This window comes from Hemicordylus capensis, chromosome 6 (assembly GCF_027244095.1).
Source record: "Hemicordylus capensis ecotype Gifberg chromosome 6, rHemCap1.1.pri, whole genome shotgun sequence".
Lineage (NCBI taxonomy): Eukaryota > Metazoa > Chordata > Lepidosauria > Squamata > Cordylidae > Hemicordylus > Hemicordylus capensis.
The window spans coordinates 1,010,434-1,027,824 of record NC_069662.1 but is presented as its reverse complement, the minus strand read 5'-3'; the positions used below and the strand labels follow the sequence as shown (position 1 = coordinate 1,027,824).

General features: G+C 62.7%; 1 protein-coding gene across 1 annotated transcript; it reads left to right on the top strand.

The window, feature by feature from the left end:
• Window positions 1-2,140: 2,140 nt before the first annotated feature.
• Window positions 2,141-16,059, top strand: LOC128329046 (insulin receptor substrate 1-like). The gene is made up of 3 exons (XM_053259484.1): window positions 2,141-3,920; window positions 9,671-11,428; window positions 15,301-16,059. Exons 1-3 carry the CDS (start codon window positions 3,572-3,574, stop codon window positions 15,306-15,308), a joined length of 2,115 nt encoding a protein of 704 aa, XP_053115459.1. The 5' UTR covers window positions 2,141-3,571; the 3' UTR covers window positions 15,309-16,059.
• Window positions 16,060-17,391: the final 1,332 nt, after the last annotated feature.

Below are 17,391 nucleotides of genomic sequence, written 5' to 3'. Positions count from 1 at the left end.
TGCAGCTAGTAGCCATTGGTAGACCTCTCCTCCTCCATGAACTTGCCTTGTTCTTTTTTAAAGCCCTCTTGTGGCAGTGAGTTCCACTCACAGATTATGTGTTGTGTGAAGAAGCCCTTTCTGTCTGACCGAGGTCTACTGTCCACCGCCCATCAGTTGCGTTACCTCCATGGCAAAAGACAGATACGCAGGCCCACGCTTGGCCTGTGTGGGTGGATTCAATTACTCACAACTAGGAACAGAGGAAGCTGCCACATACGGAGTCAGACCCTTGGTCCATCTAGCTCAGTATTGCCTTCACAGACTGGTGGTGGCTTCTCCAAGGTTGCAGGCAGGAATCTCTCCCAGCCCTCTCTTGGGAGATGCTGCCAGGGAAGGAACTGGGATCCTTCTTCTGGTCCCATGTAATTCAGAAGTCCGTGCACAGACTTCTGTGCAACATGGTTTGACCTCCACCTTTACTACATTCCCACGATATGTGCAGAGAGTTAAAAATCAAAGTCCCCACCGCTCAGACATGTATTGAGAAAGGAAAAAGAATTCCAACACGCTGCTTTTGTATGAGTGACCAGGCGCGCGTGGGGAGGGGGCTGCAAAGAGATTAGGGTTAAGCGATTCGTATGAAAAAGGCCAGCTGCGTGTCTTGGCTTCAGCTAACCCGGGCTATTCATTTCGCTTCGCCTCCAACTCGCAGCCGCACACGCGGGATGGGGGCGGGGGGCGTAATTCCCAGCCGGTCGCTGGGCGGCTACATTGCACCAAAGGGCCTTGCAGGCTTCCCACCCTTCAGCAAGGGAGGGGTCCTGCTCGCGTCGCTGCCCACCCCAGTATTGCTGCCTGCCCGACCCTGGAGAGGCGCACTGGCGCAGTCCAGGGCAAAACTGCAAGGGCGGCTGCGGGGTGTGGGAGTGGGCAAGCCCCTCCCCCACAAGTGGCTCCCCCCTTTCAGAAATCTGATATGTGGGGCCCAGCTTGCGCAGCCATACATGCACTTTTCCCCTTCTGTGCCCCTCATTTTCCCCCTCCTAGTGCCGCCACTGAGAATTAGTCGCTTTCTGCGCAGCAGATCTTCCCCTTGGCTTGGGCCCTATGTGACTTCACACACGCCTGCTGCTGCTCCTTTGAAAATCGCGCGCAGCTCCGCTCGGCTCCGCGCCCCTTTCAAGAAGCCAGCTCGCGGGTGGACGCGCCGCGCGCTAGGACCGCGGCGGCGCTGCTGCCTGCCTGGGCTGCAGTGGAGCTGGGCATAAATGCAAGGAAGGCGGGCATGCCTCCGTTTGCAGCAGCAGGATAAAGAAGGAAGCTGGGTGCCCGCCCTTGCAAAAAGGAGGGGGCAACAGCCCGCGATGGGCGCAGCAGGCTGCTGCTGACCCCTCCTGGAAGCCCCCCCCCCGCCCCGAGCCTTGAGCCGAGGATGGTCCTCTTCGCCCTTGGTGGGAGGAGGAGCAGCCGCCAGCCCCTCTCGGCCAGAGTCCAGGCTGCTGCAGCAGGCGGCACCGGAGGAGGAAGAGGGGCGCGCGGAAAGGGTTAATGGAGAGCCGCTGCCCCCGGACTGGAGCGCCGCGGGGCGGGGAGCCCGCCTGCCCTGACCCCTCTTCACAGGCTGGCGAGCAAGCCGGCCGAAGCCCCCGCGCCCTTGGCTGCCTTTCTCCGGGCCCCCACCGTCTGGCCAGCAGCCTCCCGCTTTGCCTGGCCGCGGCTCCTTCCCGCCGGCCACGTGGTGGGGGCGCATCGCGAGGCAGCCTTTCTTGCCCGTGGCGGGGATGCGCCAGCCGCCTCCGTCCCGACGCTGCCTGCGCGCGGGGCTGCCTTCCTTCCCTGCCTCTGCGGAGCAGCCCAGAAGGGGCAGCGGGCGGCGGCAGCAGCGACTCTTTCCGAGGAGAGCAGGCGGCGGCCGCCGGGCATTGCCCCGCCTGCCTGCAGCCCTCCCGACGGGCAGGCGGTGGCCGGCCGCTGGCTTGGGCCAAAGTGCGCCGCGTCGAGCGTGTTCAGCCGCCGGCTGCTGCCCCGGGGCGCTCTCCTGGTGGGCCGACGCGGCGCTGCCGACGTGGCTGGTGGTGGTGCCGGCGGGCAGCCCCTGACACCGGGGGCGCCTTTAATCCCAGCTGCGCGTGAGGGGGGGCGGGGGGCAGGCGGCGAGAGGCTTGGCGTGGCGGGGCCCCTCCGGCCCTGGCGCTGCGGCAGCCTCGTCCTCCCGGAGCAGCCCGCGGGTGGCCGAGGAGGAGCCGCTCTCTAGAGTAAAGCAACGCCTCTGCGCAAAAAGCAGCAGCCGCCGCGCGCAGGAGGTGCGAAGGGGAGGGGCACGCGGGCTGGGGGGGGGGCGGCCGCCCGCCGGGTGCGCGGACGGAGCAGCCGCTGGGAACCGCTGGAGCCCCGCTGGCTCTCCCGGCCCCTCCTGCCTCTGTCCTCTCCCCGCCCGCGTGTGTTTTTCATTGCCCGCCGGAGTCGTGTGCACGAGAAGAAGGGGGCTCGTCAGCCGGCCGCGAGCAGCTCCAGCCCACAAGCAGGGCCTGGCTGGCTGCAGACCACGGGGCGGCTGCTGCTGCTGCTGCACACGCGGCACTCTCGCTCTCTCCCGCTCGGGGGGGCCGCCCTCTCTCGCTCGCTCCCCCGGCTGGAGCTCTGCACTGCAAGCCGCTTGCGCTTGGAGCGACTTGGCGGCGGCGGCGGCGAGACGTTGCTCCCGGGAGGACGTCAAGCGCTCGGGCCCCCGGAGAGAAGCCGGTGCCGCCGCAGCAGCAGCAGCCCGCCCCGAAGGCAGCTCTGGGCCAGCCGGAGAGGAACTGCGCAGGCCCCGGAGACCTTTCGCCCCTGGCTGGGAGGTCAGACTCCCGGAGGGCGAGAGGTCTGCTGCGGGCAGGGAATGACAGGCATAATAGCGCAGAGGCGGCGCGATCGGGGGGCCGCCGCTTTCCCGGGCCAGAGCGGGCTCTGCCTGCTGGTGGGCCGCCTCGCTGGGCCGCCGCCGCCGCCTTCAGAAGTTCCCCAGCGGGAGCCGCCGCCGCCGCCGCCTTCTGCCGCTGCGGCTGCTGCTCCTGCAACGGGGCAGAACTTGGCAACACTCGGGAGCCCAAAGTCTCCGCGCTCTTTCCTGCAGCAGTCCGCGGAGGGTCGCTGGTGCGGGGCCCTCCCGGGTGGACACTGGCGCTGCCGCTGAGAAGGTAACTTCCCCCCGAATCGACAACAAGCCCTATCAAGTGACTGCCTTGCCCGCTGGGGCTGGGGGGTTCTCGAAATCCCCCCTCCCGGATTGATCCAGAGACCTTGCGACTCTTGTGCTGCGCCAATGCGTGTTCTGCCCTTCCCAAGAGGGAGGCCTTTCCCGAAGCCTGCTGGAGAAGCGGCAGCTGCCAAGTGGGGTGCTGACCTGCTCAGACTTCCCCCACCTTAACGAGAGTTGATGCCATTGGCACCTCCAGAGAAGCCCTTCCTGCCTCAGGAGGAGGGCGCTGGCTGGGTGCAGGAGGGTCTTGGCACCCGGGCATAACCAGCAGTGCTGCAGAGGGCCCCTCGCCTCTCCCTCGCTGGTCCCAGAGTCCAGCCTCCGTGGGTGGGGGGGGGAGAGGTCACGATGGACCCCGGGATGGACCCTGCTTTCCCGGACGTCCGCTTGAGCGGCTACCTGCGCAAGCAGAAGTCCCAGCACCGCCGCTACTTTGTGCTGCGCTGTGCCAGCGAGCGGGGGCCGGCCCGCCTCGAGTACTATGAGAACGAGAAGAAGTTCCGTGCAGACGGCCTGGGCGCCCGCCCCAAGAAGACCTTCCCCTTGGCCAGCGCGCTCAACATCAACAAGCGTGCGGACGCCCGGCACAGGCACCTGATTGTCTTGTACGGGCGCGAGGGCACCTTCGGTGTGGCCGCGGAGAACGGAGAGCAGCAGCAGCTGTGGTACGCAGCCATGGTGGAGCTGCATTGCAAGGGTGAGTTGAGGGGTGGGGGAGGCGAGTGGGGCAAAGAGGGGACAGGGAGGGCTCTGTCCCCTGGTAGATACATGAACATAGGCAGCTGCTGCCTACTGAGCCGAGCACTGGTCCATCCAGCTTAGTGCTGTCTGCTCAGGCTGGCAGTGGCTCTGCTGCAGTGCTTGCTTCTTGGGAGAGCTTTCGTTGTTGGTGATGGGGACTGGATGTCTAAAGCAGATGCTCTGCCAGTGAGCTATGGCCCTTCCCTATCCCCCAGGTAGGGCTGGTGCAGAATATGAACCCAGAACACTTGCACGCCCTATGCAGAGATCATACCCTAGACCAGGGCTGGGCAAATGTGGCCCTCCGGATGTCGTTGAACTGCAGCTCCCATCATGTTTGATTGAGTGCCATCAACAACAACAAATATTTATATACTGCTCTTTAACAAAAGTGTCCAAATCAGTTTACATAGAGAAATAATAAATAAATAAGATGGATCCCTGTCCCCAAAAGGCTCACAATCTAAAAAGAGGATAGACCCCAGCAACAGCCACTGGAGGGATGCCGTGCTGGGGGTGGAGAGGGCCAGTTGCTCTCCCCCTGCTCAATAAACAGAATCACCACGTTAAAAAGGTGCCTCTTGGCCCAGTTAGCAGTGGTGTAATGTGGATGTCGACTCTGAGCGACCACATGGAGAGATTCTCTCCAGGCTGATCTGTCTCCCACTTGGCCTTGAAGGTCTCTCCGTGGTGCATTCATGGCTGTCACCATCGAGTCCATCCGCCTTGCTGCTGGCCGTCCTCTTCTTCTCTTGCCTTCCCCTTTCCCCAGCATTACGGACTTCTCAAGGGAGCTGGGTCTTCTCCGCGTAATGTGCCCCATCACGCCCAGCCACAATTTACTGACATAACACCTAGAGGACCGCCTTAGCCCTGCCCTGGACCAACAAGCCAGATCTGAGGTCCTGATAAATACCCTGAGACAGGGCAAGGCAACCTTCCTCAGTGGCTGGTTTGGAGGCATAACAGCAGCGCTTTATGCCCCCCAAGGGAGGTGGGGCCCCCTCAGCGGGAAGGCCGCTGTTTTGCATTCAGAAGATCTTGGCTTCAGTAGCTGGCAGCATCTCCAGGAAGGGCTGGGAAGAAAGTCCCCTTCTGAAACTCGGGAGAGATGCTGCCAGTCAGAGTAGACAGTACTGAACTAGAAGGAACAAGGGCCTGACTCTGTACAGGGCAGCTGCTTCATGTCTTCAAGCCAGGCAGTGAACTTTCGAATCCGTTCCTGTCACCATGGCTGGAGGGCTGCTCCTTCAGAAGTCCGCCACCAGTGACCAGGTCCAGGGGTATTTCCCCTCCCAGCATGGAATGGGGGAAACTCCGCAGGGTGGGAGACGGGACCTGAGAACCCACTCTTCTGCTTTCCTGTCCAAAAAGGGAGGCGGGCGAGAGGGGTTTGGGCTCCTTGTCTGATCCAAGGTGGGCCTGCTGGTGGTACAGTGTGGCCAGTGCCCAGTGCCCTGTATTTGTCTAGCCACGTGCCCAAGGAGGCCTGAGCCACCCCTGTGCTGCTCACATTTTGCAGCGGGGGAAACCGAGGCAGGGAGGGAGTGAGAGACGCTGGCCCAGGCTGGGAGGTCAGAGAGCAAGCCGGTGCTGGCTGGCAGAATGGGAGGGGCGGGTGGGTGCCCTTTCTGCAGCTCCGTGGGGGAGGCCCTGCTCGGGCACGCTGCCTGCCTGGGACAGGCCCTTCTGGACAGCGCATCCGGCACATTTTGCCCTCCCAGGGAGGAGCCGGCCTCCCACCGCAGCCGTTCTGCCTGGCTCTTCCCAGGGTTCCCAGCCTGGCTTCCCCGGACATTGCTGGACTACAACTCCCACCATCCCCAGACACAGCGGCCTTTGGCCCTGGCTAGGGATGGTGGGGGCTGTAGTCTAACAGCATCTGGGGAGCCCTCCTTGAACCTTTATTTTATTTTATTTTATTTTGCATTTTATATCCCACTCTTCCGCCAAGGAGCCCAGAGCGGTGTACTACATACTTAAGTTCCTCCTCACAACAACCCTGTGAAGTAGGTTAGGCTGAGAGAGAAGTGACTGGCCCAGAGTCACTCAGCAAGTCTCATGGCTGAAGGGGGATTTGAACTCGGGTCTCCCTGGTCCTAGTCCGGCACTCTAACCGCTGCACCAGGCTGGCTCTCTCCGTGGTGGTTCCTGCGGACGCCTGGGCTGCCCTGGAGTGTCTTCCGGAGAGAAGAGCACCCTCCGGCTGCCCCCCCCCTTCCCACAGAGCGCCCTCTCTGTCCCCCCCCTCCACCCCCCAGCAAATACGCACAGTCTGCTCACTTGGCTGCTGGCTGCCTCTCCTTAGTGAGGAGGAGGGAGGAGGATCCGTCCGCCCTGCCCAGGATGGCTTTGGCCCAAGGTGGGAGGATCAGTCCCTGGGGCTGGGGGGGGGTGGAGGGGGCTTCCCTTCCCGAGGAAGTTGGGCTGGGGGTGACTGTCGCGATGTGGGGTGTGGAGCTGAAGCTCCAGCGGGGTGTGGGGGGGTGCCCCAGAGGAACCCCCCCCCCTCGCCTGGCCCTTGCGATGACCTCCCTCCCTCCCTCCCTCCCTCCAGGTTGCATCCCTGGGTGTGGGGCTGATGGAGGCTGCCTCTGGGCTGGAGTGGGGAGGGTGGAGGGAGCAAAGGTTCCTCCCTGGACCTTTGGGTTCCCCGCAGCCCAACAGGGAGGGGCTTGCAGAGCTGGAGGGGTGGGGGGGGAGAAGCTGCCGCTGCCTCCAGGCCAGACTGTGGAGCTGGGTCAGGAGGTGGGGGTGTTGGTGGGGGTGCCAGGCCTGGTCTGCGGAGGAGGAGGAGGAGGAGGAGGAGGAAGGAGCGCGTGGCTGAACTTTGCTCCAGATGGGGCCGGGCAGAGGCTGGCCTGGAGCAGAGCCCAGCGGCGTCCTGGTGGCTTCCTTGCTGGAGGAGCTCTAGGCGTGCAGGGCCCCTCTGCCCCCCAGCGCCCCCCAGGACCACTTCTCGCTGGCCCTTCTCCCCTGCCCCCTGCCTGCCTGCAAGTGGCCGCAGCTGGAATTGGTGCCTGGCACAGCCTGTTCTTGCTCCGGGGGTCCCGCCTGACAGGTGGGGCAGGAGACCCAGGGGGGCCCTGGCAGTGGGGGGAGCTGGGCCCTCCAGAGGGGCCCAAGGAGGGTCTGCCGAGGAAGGGAAAGGCCTCTTGCCCGGGCACAAGAGCTTTGCAGAACTGACGCCTGAACCGGGGCCCGGATTCCTGGGTTGGCTCCCCCCCCGCCATCTCTGCACTGGGTTTCTGTTCCCGGAACGGCTCACCTTCAACACTTGTGCTCCGCTCCCGAATTATCCCACCTGAGTCTCCGTGGCAACCGTCCACCTCTTTCTCCCCCCCACCACCCTCTGCAGGTGACGTGGACCTGTTGCCTGGGTGCTGCTGAGCTCTTTGGGGCTTGTTTACCCGTCACTGCCACCATGTGCCTTAGAACCTTTTCACCCCACTGTTGCCACACACCCACGCACACCCCCCCCCCACGAATCACCAGCCAGGGCTGCTTTCATCACCTGGCTGCCAGGATCCCGTCTCCAGGCAAAAGGAGCATCCTCTGGGAGGCTGAGCCGGGCCGGCCTCCCTGCCAAGCCCAGCCGCTCCCCACCCCAGAAGCAGCTGCATCTCGGCGCCGGGCCGAGGAGGAAGAGCCAAGATGCAGCTTCTGGCCTGGGCCGGCTCCCCCTTGGTGCAGGCCCAGGTGCCGCTCCTGACCGTGGCTCTGCCCCTCACCTGCCCTGGGGGCTCTTGCAGGCCTCTGCTGCTGCCCCATCCCGGGGGGTTCCTTGGCCCTGGGAGGCCTGGCCGGAGCTTGAGCCGCCCGAACATATTCCAGAACGGGCCCCGTCTTCTGGCTGGGCCGCCTCTCCTCTTGTGCGCTGCTGAGGGCCTGCTGGATTTGGCAGCTGGCGGGGCTTCTGCTCAGTCCGTGGTGATGGGCACTCAGCCTTTGGGGCTGCAGGTTAAATTGGGGGTTCCCAAGCTCTGGCCCCCAGATGTTGCCGGACAAGCTCCCGTCGCCCCCAGCTGGACTGCCAGCTCTCCGGTTTCTCCCCCACCCCCAGTTACATTTCTAGGCTGGGATCTCCACAGAACCAGCTGCTCCACCCCCACCCAGGGAGGGGTCCTGCCGCTAACCGCTGCCTCCTGCCCTCCAAAAGCTTGCTTCAGCCCCCTGCTGAGGAACTGGGTCAGCTTTCACCTCCCCCCCCCCCCCGCAAAACCTGCCTGTGCCATTCAGGCTGAGAGCAGGAAGTCGCAGGTGATGATGGGAGTTGGCAACTTGGCCAGGCCAAGCCACGTCTGCCCCAAGGAAGCTGACGCCCCACACGGTCCTTCCTGGCCCTTAAAAAACCTTCCTGGTTTTCTCAACTCTTTGTCAAGGAATGTGTGTCCTGACTTTCAGCCTCCAAAAGAGGCTGCAACTTGAGAAATCCTAGAACAATAAGCAAATCTACAATAAAACAAAACTATCAGCAGATTAAAAGTTGATAGTGCTTTAATTGCATTAAATGTTTATCTAACCGTTTCTTTTAATCAAAGACTATGTCCCTGTAACTGGAGCCCTAGAACTGATAGGACTTCTTGATTTTATTAAGAAGTGTGAAATCTGCTAATTGCACCGTTCTGAAGAACATAGTACCAATTTTTTGCTTGCAGGCCATGATGCTGAACTTGCCTTCAAGGTGTCTAAGATTTGGCTGCCAAGCTCCGAAATGATTTGTCTCTGTCTCATTTTGAGTTCAAAGAGATTTTAGGTTACTGTTAACCAACTGCTGTATTTTGTACCTAATGGCATGGGGGGAAGTAACTTGTCTAGGGAGCAAGAGGTTTCTGGTTCGAATCCCCACTGGCATGTTTCCCAGACTATGGGGCAGGGGGGAGGAATGGTTTCCAGACTATGGGAAACACCTCTGTCAGGCAGCAGTGATATAGGGAGATGCTGAAAGGCATCCTCTCATACTGTGCGGGAGGAGGCAATGGTCAACCCCTCCTGTATTCTTCTACCAAAGACTACCACAGGGCTCTGTGCTCGCCAGGAAGGGACACCAACTCGAGGGCACAACTTTACTTTAAAGATTTGTAGATTGCTTAGGTGATGGTATTTGAATATTTGTTTTCTTTTTGTTTGTGGTCATTGCCCACAATAAATTGAGTTAAAAGTTCCGTTTAAAGAAGAGAAAGAATTGCAGGCACCGGGTTTAACAGGAGGACAGTCAATGCAACCAAATTGCCTAATGATGACCCGAAAACTCCTTTCAGCCCGATGATGAAAACACAGTGAGGGGGCTACATGAGACTCAAGGGGCAGGGAGTTCCACAAGCTAAAGACTGTGGCCAAAAAGGCTGTGTTCTCCAAGATGCACACACGTCTGAAGCAGGGGCTGGGATGATGAACGGAGAGGGTGGGCAGCTTTGTATTGTGGGAGAGGGCCCTTGAAATATCCCCGTCCCAAACCATGAAGGGCTGGACAAGTGAGCTGAGCCTGGGAAAGAATTTGCAGCTGGAACAAAATGGGGCTCCTGTGTCCCTGGCCCCCAGTGAGGACGCTTGCTGCTGTATTTTGGGACCGTGGGCGTTTCCAAATGCTTTTAAAGGGTGGCCGCGGCATGGTGACTGGCCAGGTCTGCCTTCCCTAGAGAGGGGAGCTGCAGGGCTGGCGCCACGGTTCTTGCCTGTAAAGAGACTCTCTCCTGTTGCTTCTAGGGAAAGCGCCCTCCTCGGGTGGCGTCAGGGAGGCGGTGGCGCCCGGCCTGGCCTTCAAGGAGGTCTGGCAGGTCAGCCTGCGGCCCAGAGGTTTGGGGCACACCAGGAACCTGGCGGGGACCTACCTCCTGTGCCTGACGGAGAAGACCATCAACTTCGTGAAGCTGAACTGTGACGTGGCCGCTGTCGTCCTGCAGCTGCTCAGCGTCCGGCGCTGCGGCCACTCGGAGAACTACTTCTTCATGGAGGTGGGGCGCTCGGCCGCGACCGGCCCCGGGGAGCTGTGGATGCAGGTCGAGGACCTGGTGGTGGCCCAGAACATGCACGAGACCATCTTGGAGGCCATGAAGGCCCTGAGCGAGGAGTTCCGGGTGCGGGGCAGAAGCCAGGCCCTGGGGGTCTCCTCCTCCACCCCCATCTCCGTGCCCCTCGGCAACCCGCCAGCCAGCCAAGGGGCCTGCCCCTGGAGGCCCCACCCAGACGGGACGCCCTGCTTGGGCTGGAGCCCCAGGCCCCCGGGGCAGAAGGCCGCGGGGGCCAGCAAGCCGGACTCCTTGAGCGATTATAGCGCCCCCTCATCGGACGAGGGGGGCTCCAGCCCGGGGGACTCTCGGCCCCCCGGCACTCCTGACCCGCTGAGTTTCCTGGGGGCTGGAGGAGAGCTGGACTACATCTCCATGGGCAAGCTGGCCTCCCCGGACAACGCCCACTGCCTGGCCAAGTGGGCGCTGGGCTCAGAGCCCCACAAGCGAGCTTCTCTGCCTCCCCTGACGCTGGACAAGGACGGGCCCGGCCTGCCCCGAGCCGGGCAACCCAAGCTCCAGCCCGCCGTGGTCTGGGCCAGCTACCCCGAGGGGCTGAACCTCCGCGGGGCGGATCCTGGCTACATGGCCATGCTGCCCGGCGTCGCCATGAGCGCGGAGGAGGAGCGGGACTATGTCCCCATGAGCCCGGGCAGTGTCTCCCCGCCCCGCGAAAGCGGCGGCTACATGCTGATGTCCCCCAGCGAGGGCTGCTCCCCGGACGGGCACGGCCCCTGGGTGCCGGCCCGCGGAGGAGGCCGCTCTCTGGGCAGTGACTACATGAACATGTCCCCCATCAGCCGCTCGGCCTCCAGCACCCCGCCGGAGTACAGCCCCCTGCAGGCCATGCCCGGCGGGGCGGCCTTCTGCTCCCTGCCCCGCTCCTACGGGCGCCACGCCCCCCGGGCGCTCCCCTGCCCCTTCCACCCGGGGCGCCTCTCCTGCTCCTCTTCCACCAGCTCCGAGAGCCTGGAGGAGCTGGTGGGCCTCCCGGCGCGGCGGCCCCTTGGCCTGCTCGTGGACCCACCCGGAGGGGGCCAGGAGGTGCTGGCCGCAGCCCGGAGCCCCGGGGACCACGTCAGCATCGAGCACCACTCCCGAGGAGGGGCCGACGACGTCAGCCTGCTGGACCTGCCAGCCGCCCCGGCCCAGTCGCCCGGCTGCTACGCGGAGGTGGCGCCGGGTGCCCCGCTGGTGCGGGCAGAGCCCCACGCGAGGAGGCGCCACGGCGCGGAGACCTTCCCCGAGGCGGAGAGGAATGGGGCGCTGCTGCCCCCCGAGGCCCAGGCGGACCTGGGGCTGAACTACATTGACCTGGACCTGGCGAAGGAGCCGGCCCCTGCCCTGCGCCCCTTGGCCGGCCCTGCCCAAGGGGGCCCTCCGCACCCCTACGCCCGCATCGACTTCCATCGCTCGGGGGAGCTCCGGGGGGGCCATGCAGACTCCGAGGGAGCAGGTGAGGCTGATCCAGTTGTGAGCAGCACACACAGTGTATCTTTTGCGAGGAGAGCTGGTCTTGGGGTCGCCAGCAGGACTTAGCCAGCAGGGTCCACCCTGGTTGCATATGAAAGGGAGACTTGATGTGTGAGCAGCACTGCCAGATATTCCCCTCATCAGGGGATGGGGCCGCTCTGGGAAGAGCATCAGAAGGTTCCCAGTTCCCTCCCTGGCAGCATCTCCAGATAGGGGCGAGAGAGTTTCCTGCCTGCAACCTGGGAGAAGCCGCTGCCAGTCTGGGAAGACAATACTGAGCTAGATGGGCCAAGGGTCTGACTCGGTAGACGGCAGCTTCCTGTGTTCCTTTCCATCCCAGAGGACCTGGCAAGCAGCAGCTGCCAAAGGAGGTGGCTCAGGTTGCCCCTTCCTCTTTCCCTCCCACCTTGCCAGAGAGCCACACTGCCTGCAGGCTGGCTGTTCATCAGGTGGAGCTGCCACACACACACACACACACACACACACACACACACACACCCCTTCCAGTCACGCTTGGAAGAGAGACCAGTTTGGACACTCAGCCAGAGGCAGGAGGAGCCCGCCCGCCCAGGGGAGCACGTGGCAACCTCAGGAGGGGGCTTTGCCCACCCCCTCCCATGTTCCAGTGGCAGGTGGGGAGCTGGTTTTGTGGCAGCCAGCATAAATGGTCCCCTTTGCTAAGCAGGGTCCATCCTGGTTTGCATTTGAATGGGAGACTGCCTGTGATGCAAGTCCAGTAAGAGATTCCCCTCGGGCTAATGGGTCCGCTCTGGGAAGAGCATCTAGGTTCCAAGTTCCCTCCCTGGCAGTATCTCCAAGAAAGGGCTGAGAGAGACTCCTGCCTGCAGCCTTGGAGAAGCTGCTGCCAGTCTGGGCAGACAACGCTGAGCTAGACGGACCCGGGGTCTGACTCAGTCTGCGGCAGCTCCGTGTGTCCCTCAATGCCAGGGAGAGCGGCTGTGCTGGTGCCTCCTGCTCCGCAAAGCTCAGCCTCTCAGGTAAACATTTGTCTTCCCTGACCTGCCCTCCCCCTCACAAAGGCCCCGCCGGCCTCACCTGCTTCTCCTGGCAGAGACAGGCTGGTGTCAGCCGGGGCTCTGGGCTCGGCCCCAGTGTTCTTGGCAGGGCGTATTTGGGCCTCTGGAGTGGGGCTGGGGGCGGCCTGCTCCTGGGTGCAGGAGGCGGGGCAGGCGGCCTTCTCGTCCCCTTCCGACTCCGTGTCGTGCACAGAAGCCAGCTTGGGCGCCCGGGACAGCCCCTGCCCCTGCCCCTGCCCGCCCTCGGCCCCCCCAAGCCTGCTTCCTGCTTGCTTTTGGAACCGCAGAGCTCTGGGTGGCTCCCGGGTGCAGGGGGTGGGGGCGTTGCTTGGCCTGCAGGAGGGGCTCAGGCCCTGGCAGGCAGCATCGAGATGCAGCCAGTCGGAGCAGACAAGACTGGCCCCAAAGAACCTCCGGGCCAGGTCTAAGGCAGGGTGGTGATGAGCCAGTGACCGCGATGATGGCCGATGGCGATGATGCTCCTCCTCCAGCGTCTCTTCTCCCTTTTGAAGCAGTCTAAGCTTGTGGTGGTGGCGGAGGAGGAGGAGGAGAGTTCTGAGTGGAACCTCCAGCTCAGTGACAGTGTACCTGTGAATACCAGTTGCCGGAGGGTGGGGGTCGCAGCAGGGGAGGCCGCTCCCTCCAAGCCCAGCGGGCTGAGCAGGGAGGCACAGAAGAGCCCTCGGCAGGCAGGACTCCTGGTCTCCGGAGGGCCCGAACTGCTGCTCCTGTGGCCAGTGGGACCAAGAGGGCTCAACGTTGCTTTGGGTCAGGAGCTGGAAGTGTCATTTGCGCAACACCCCCACCCACCCCCACCGGGACCTGGAGATCACACGATGCTTTGAGCGAAAATGGTACCCGGGGTGGGGGCGCACCTTGGTCCCAAATGCTTGGGATATGATCACTCCCCCCCCCCCGAAGGCATCCACAAAGTTAGACTTGGCTGACTGGCCAGACCTGGCTTGTGATCACCGCCACTTGCCTCTCTTCCCTCGGATCCCTCCCTGGCTCACCGGCAGAGATCTTGGGAGAGGAGCGGGCCTTCTGTCCTTTGCCCTGGGTGATGGAGCCCTTGGCCGGGGGGGGGGGGCGCTCTCCAACTGCTCAAAAGGGATTCCCGCTGTTTCAAAAAGAGCCCTGGAAAGGAGATCTCTGGGGAGGAGATTGGTGAGGGTGCCAGTAAATAAACATTGTTTGCCAGCGGGCATGTGGCGGGGGGTGGGGGTGGAGCACTTGCCACTGGTGAGCCGGCCAGTGGCTTGGTCAGTGCCTCCCCCGCCGGTCCTGTTGCTGACTCCCTCCCAATTTCTTCTTGCGGCCTCCAAAATTGGCTCTTCCTTTCGGTCTGAGGAGCTGCAGGCTGCCAGAAGAAGCCAGTGCGGATCTTCTCAAGCCTGTCTGCAAGGGTGCCGGAGCCTCCCTCGGCCTCGGTTTCCCCACCCGTAAAAATGAGGATGAGAAGGGGCTGCTCTTGGCTGCAAAGGTGAATGCCACCCATGGGGCTTGCAGCATCCTCTGCCCCGCTTGAAGAATGAAAGGAGGGCGATTAAGCAAGGAATGGCCTTGGACCCCCCCTCCAAATCCTCACCTGCCCTGTTAAATGCCTCTCTATATTTATCTCATTTTTGCGCACACACCCCAATTTCTCCAACAGCTGAGGCCGCCTTGAGGTCCCCAGGGGAGGGCAGATTCCTCCTCCTGTTTCCTTCTCCCTCCCTTGCTCTCCTCCGTTGCTGCTCTGGGGCACGACACAAGAGGGGTCCCGGCCTTCTCCGATGCATCGGCTGCTGTGTGATCTTCACCCACCCACCCACCTCCCTTCCTCCCTCCCTTCGCCTCTTCTGCTGCGCCAGCAGCTGCCTCTTCCTGGCACTCCCCAACTCCAGTTCGCACCCACCCTCAAACCCGTTTCCATCCATGTGGGTTTGGGACAAGGGGGTGTCTGGTTGTCCCCCACCCCACCCGCCAGGCTGTGTGTGTGTGTGTTTCAGCTGACCCAGCCGCAGTCTGACCTTTCCCGCTGGGATGTTCCCAAGCCATAATGGCCAGTTCCAGGCCCTCCTGGCAAGGAGTCCAGCCCAGGCCGTCAGCAGTGCGGGCTCTTGGGCCTCTTCCTTCTGGAAGGGACTGTCCTCGCCTCTGCTGCTTTGCGGGGTTTGACTGCAGCCCTTCTTCTTGGGGCGGATCCTCTGTTTTGGTGCGCAGGCGCTTGTCTGGAATCTTCTGCTCAAAGTTGGGGGGGGAGAGAGAGTCGCCCGGGCAGATAAACTGGCCGGCCTGGTCGGGGGAGCCTGCCCGGGCTTTGCAGAACTGCACAGCTCTTTGGGGAAACGGAACTCCTGCCATTTTTTCCATGGTGTGAGGAGGCTGTTTGGGTTTTGCGTCTGAGCTGGGGTCGGTGGTGGCACCAGGAACACATCTGAGGGCAGGTGGGGAAGGGGCAAAGGGCATTTCTGGGCAGGCCTGCTAGGTCCCGCCCAGCAATAATATTACACTCCTCCTGCATGTATTTCCACTGAAATTCTGTCGAGCTCATGAGTGCAGGGGGGTGGACGGACTGCATGTCTGGGGTGGGGGCACGGTGCCTGCCCACTCATCCCCCCCGCCAGCCGAGCTAACCCTGGCTGGGCTTCTGAGCACATACAAAGCGCTTTGCCTGTGTCAGCGTCCTGTGCCCACATCTCTCTCACTTCAGTGGGGGCTTGACCAGAGGAGGAGCGACTGGGCCCAGCCGAGTGCCGGCCCAGAGAGCCCCGTCCTTCCTCCAGGGATGTCATGTTGCTTGAACCCAACCCTGATCCCTCTCTTCCTCTTGCAGAGTCCTGATCCGATCCAGAAGTGGAGCAGCCCCCTCCCCATCGCCACCGCCTCCGCCTCCGCCTCGTGGGTCTTGATCCAGCCAATCTTCTTTGCTCCCCCCCCCTCCATCACAGCGTGGGGTGTGGCTATGCCAAGTGCCTTTTCGGATCGCGGCCTTCTTTTCCTGCAGGGCGGGGTGCTCTGGCTCCACGGAGGCCTCGCCCAAGAGACACCAAAGAGGACTCTGCTCTGTGGGCTACGGGGGGGGGGAGTGTTCTGTCTGTGTCCAGCTGCCCCCCCCCCCAGGGCCAGGGCATGCTGCTTGGGTTTCGGAGAAGTGGGAGGGATGGTCCCAGGACCAGATGCTGCTCCTTGTGCTTTCTTTCGGAACCCGACCTTTGCTGCTCGCAACCCTGGCTCCGAAGCCGCGTGTTTCACACCCGTGGCCCTGCCTTGGTGTCTCCCCCTCCCCAGCGCTGTCCCCACCTGACTCAAGTGCCTGCGTTCTCCCCTCCCCACCACCCCCCACACCCACCTCAGACCCACAGGGTCTCTCTCCTCCAAGCCAAATGGTCAGCGCTCCCTCCTCCGCCCTGCTTTCAGGGCAGTGGGGGGCAGAGGGAGCCCCCCCCATTCCTGCTCTGGAAGAAGAGGGCCCTCCTGCTGCCCTGGCCCTGCGCTGCCTTGGGGGCCCCGAATCCCCTCTCCTCCTGCCCCAGCTGTTCAAAAGGGAACCGTTTGCCTCTCTGCTGTTTGGAAATAAAAGACCTTCTCAGAAGGGGAGACCTTGCTTCTCTGGGCCGGCTCTGCAGGGCGGGGTTCGCCTAGCCAGGAGGGCCCCCTGCCTGCCTCTGGGGGTTGCCGGAGGGGGCTCTGCGCCTCCTGCTCTGGTTCAGGGGGCCGGGGGTGTCTGCCCCTCCAGAGAAGCCCCCTTTGCCCCCTAGGTAGCCATGGGCTCCTCCCAAGTTAATGGTCAAGATCTAAATGTTTTCAAGAGGGGCTTAGGAGGGAGTGGATCCTGAGGGAAGGGTTGGGCTTGGTCTGGGGGTGCTGGGTTCAAGTCTTGTCTGGGCACAGACTCACTGCTGCAGTGTGTGTATGTGGCGGCGGGGGGGGGGGGGCTTCGAAGGTCTTGGGCATCTGCTTGCACTCACCACCTTCTGCCTTCTCGGCAGCTGTGCTGGTTCTGGGCATTGCAGACTGTGTCGGACCAGCGGAGGAGACCTGGTCTTGTGCTAGCAAGCAGGAGCTGCTCCCTATGCTAAGCAGGGCCTGTCTTGGTTTGCATTTGGATGGGTGAGCGCTGTAAGATATTCCCTTTCGGGGACGGGGCTGCAGCTCAGTGGTAGAGCATTTGTTTTGCAGGCAGAAGGTCCAGGGCTCAATGCCTGGCAGCATCTCCAGGTTGGCTTCCTGCCTGAAACCTCGGAGAGCCGCTGCCAGTCCGTGAAGCCCGATACTGCACTGCTAAATTGCCTGACTCTGTTTACGGCAGTTCCGTGTGTGAAAACGCTGGGAGTGAGGCTCCCGGGTTGTGCAGGGCTGCAGCAGAGCGACAGACAGGCGGGGACCCCAGCGCAGCAAGCCTGTGTCTGCTTTGAGAGGCAGCAGCTGTGCTACGTGCACATGAGATCCGGTGGGAGCAGCAGGACCCTCACTGGTGTCGGCGGGAATCTGTGGCCTGTTGAATCTGCGGGCCAGCGAGATCTGAGCCCAAGTCCCCACTGGACCCCTTGGAGAAGCCGGCGGCTGAAACCAGACTCCTTCTGGAGGTGGAGAGGGCACTTCAAGGGAGTTCGGGGCTGGAATGCAGGGGGCCGGTGGGCCCCTCCTGACGGAAGGCAGCAACTGCTGCGGCTACCTGATCTGCCAGTGAGAGGGAAAGAGGAGCTGGGAGCAGCCTGGGGCCTGGGGGAACCACAATGACCCTCCCTCCGCTGCCTCTGACTGACAGCCCTGGATGGGGGGCGGGCCTGGAGCAGCTGGCGGTGGCAGCAGCCAATAGACTCAGGGGCTCACTGAACCGGACTAAGGATTGGGTGCTTCTGAGTTGCACAGAGTTCTTCAGAAAGGGAGAAGAGCTTTGTGTGGCCCCAAAGCTTCTTCCTTG

Excerpts from the sequence above, each read along its gene's own strand:
- LOC128329046 (XM_053259484.1), top strand. The coding sequence starts at position 3,572 with ATGGACCCCGGGATGGACCCTGCTTTCCCGGACGTCCGCTTGAGCGGC. Across the intron at positions 3,921-9,670 it reads GGTGGAGCTGCATTGCAAGG|GGAAAGCGCCCTCCTCGGGT; the intron begins GTGAGTTGAGGG and ends TGTTGCTTCTAG.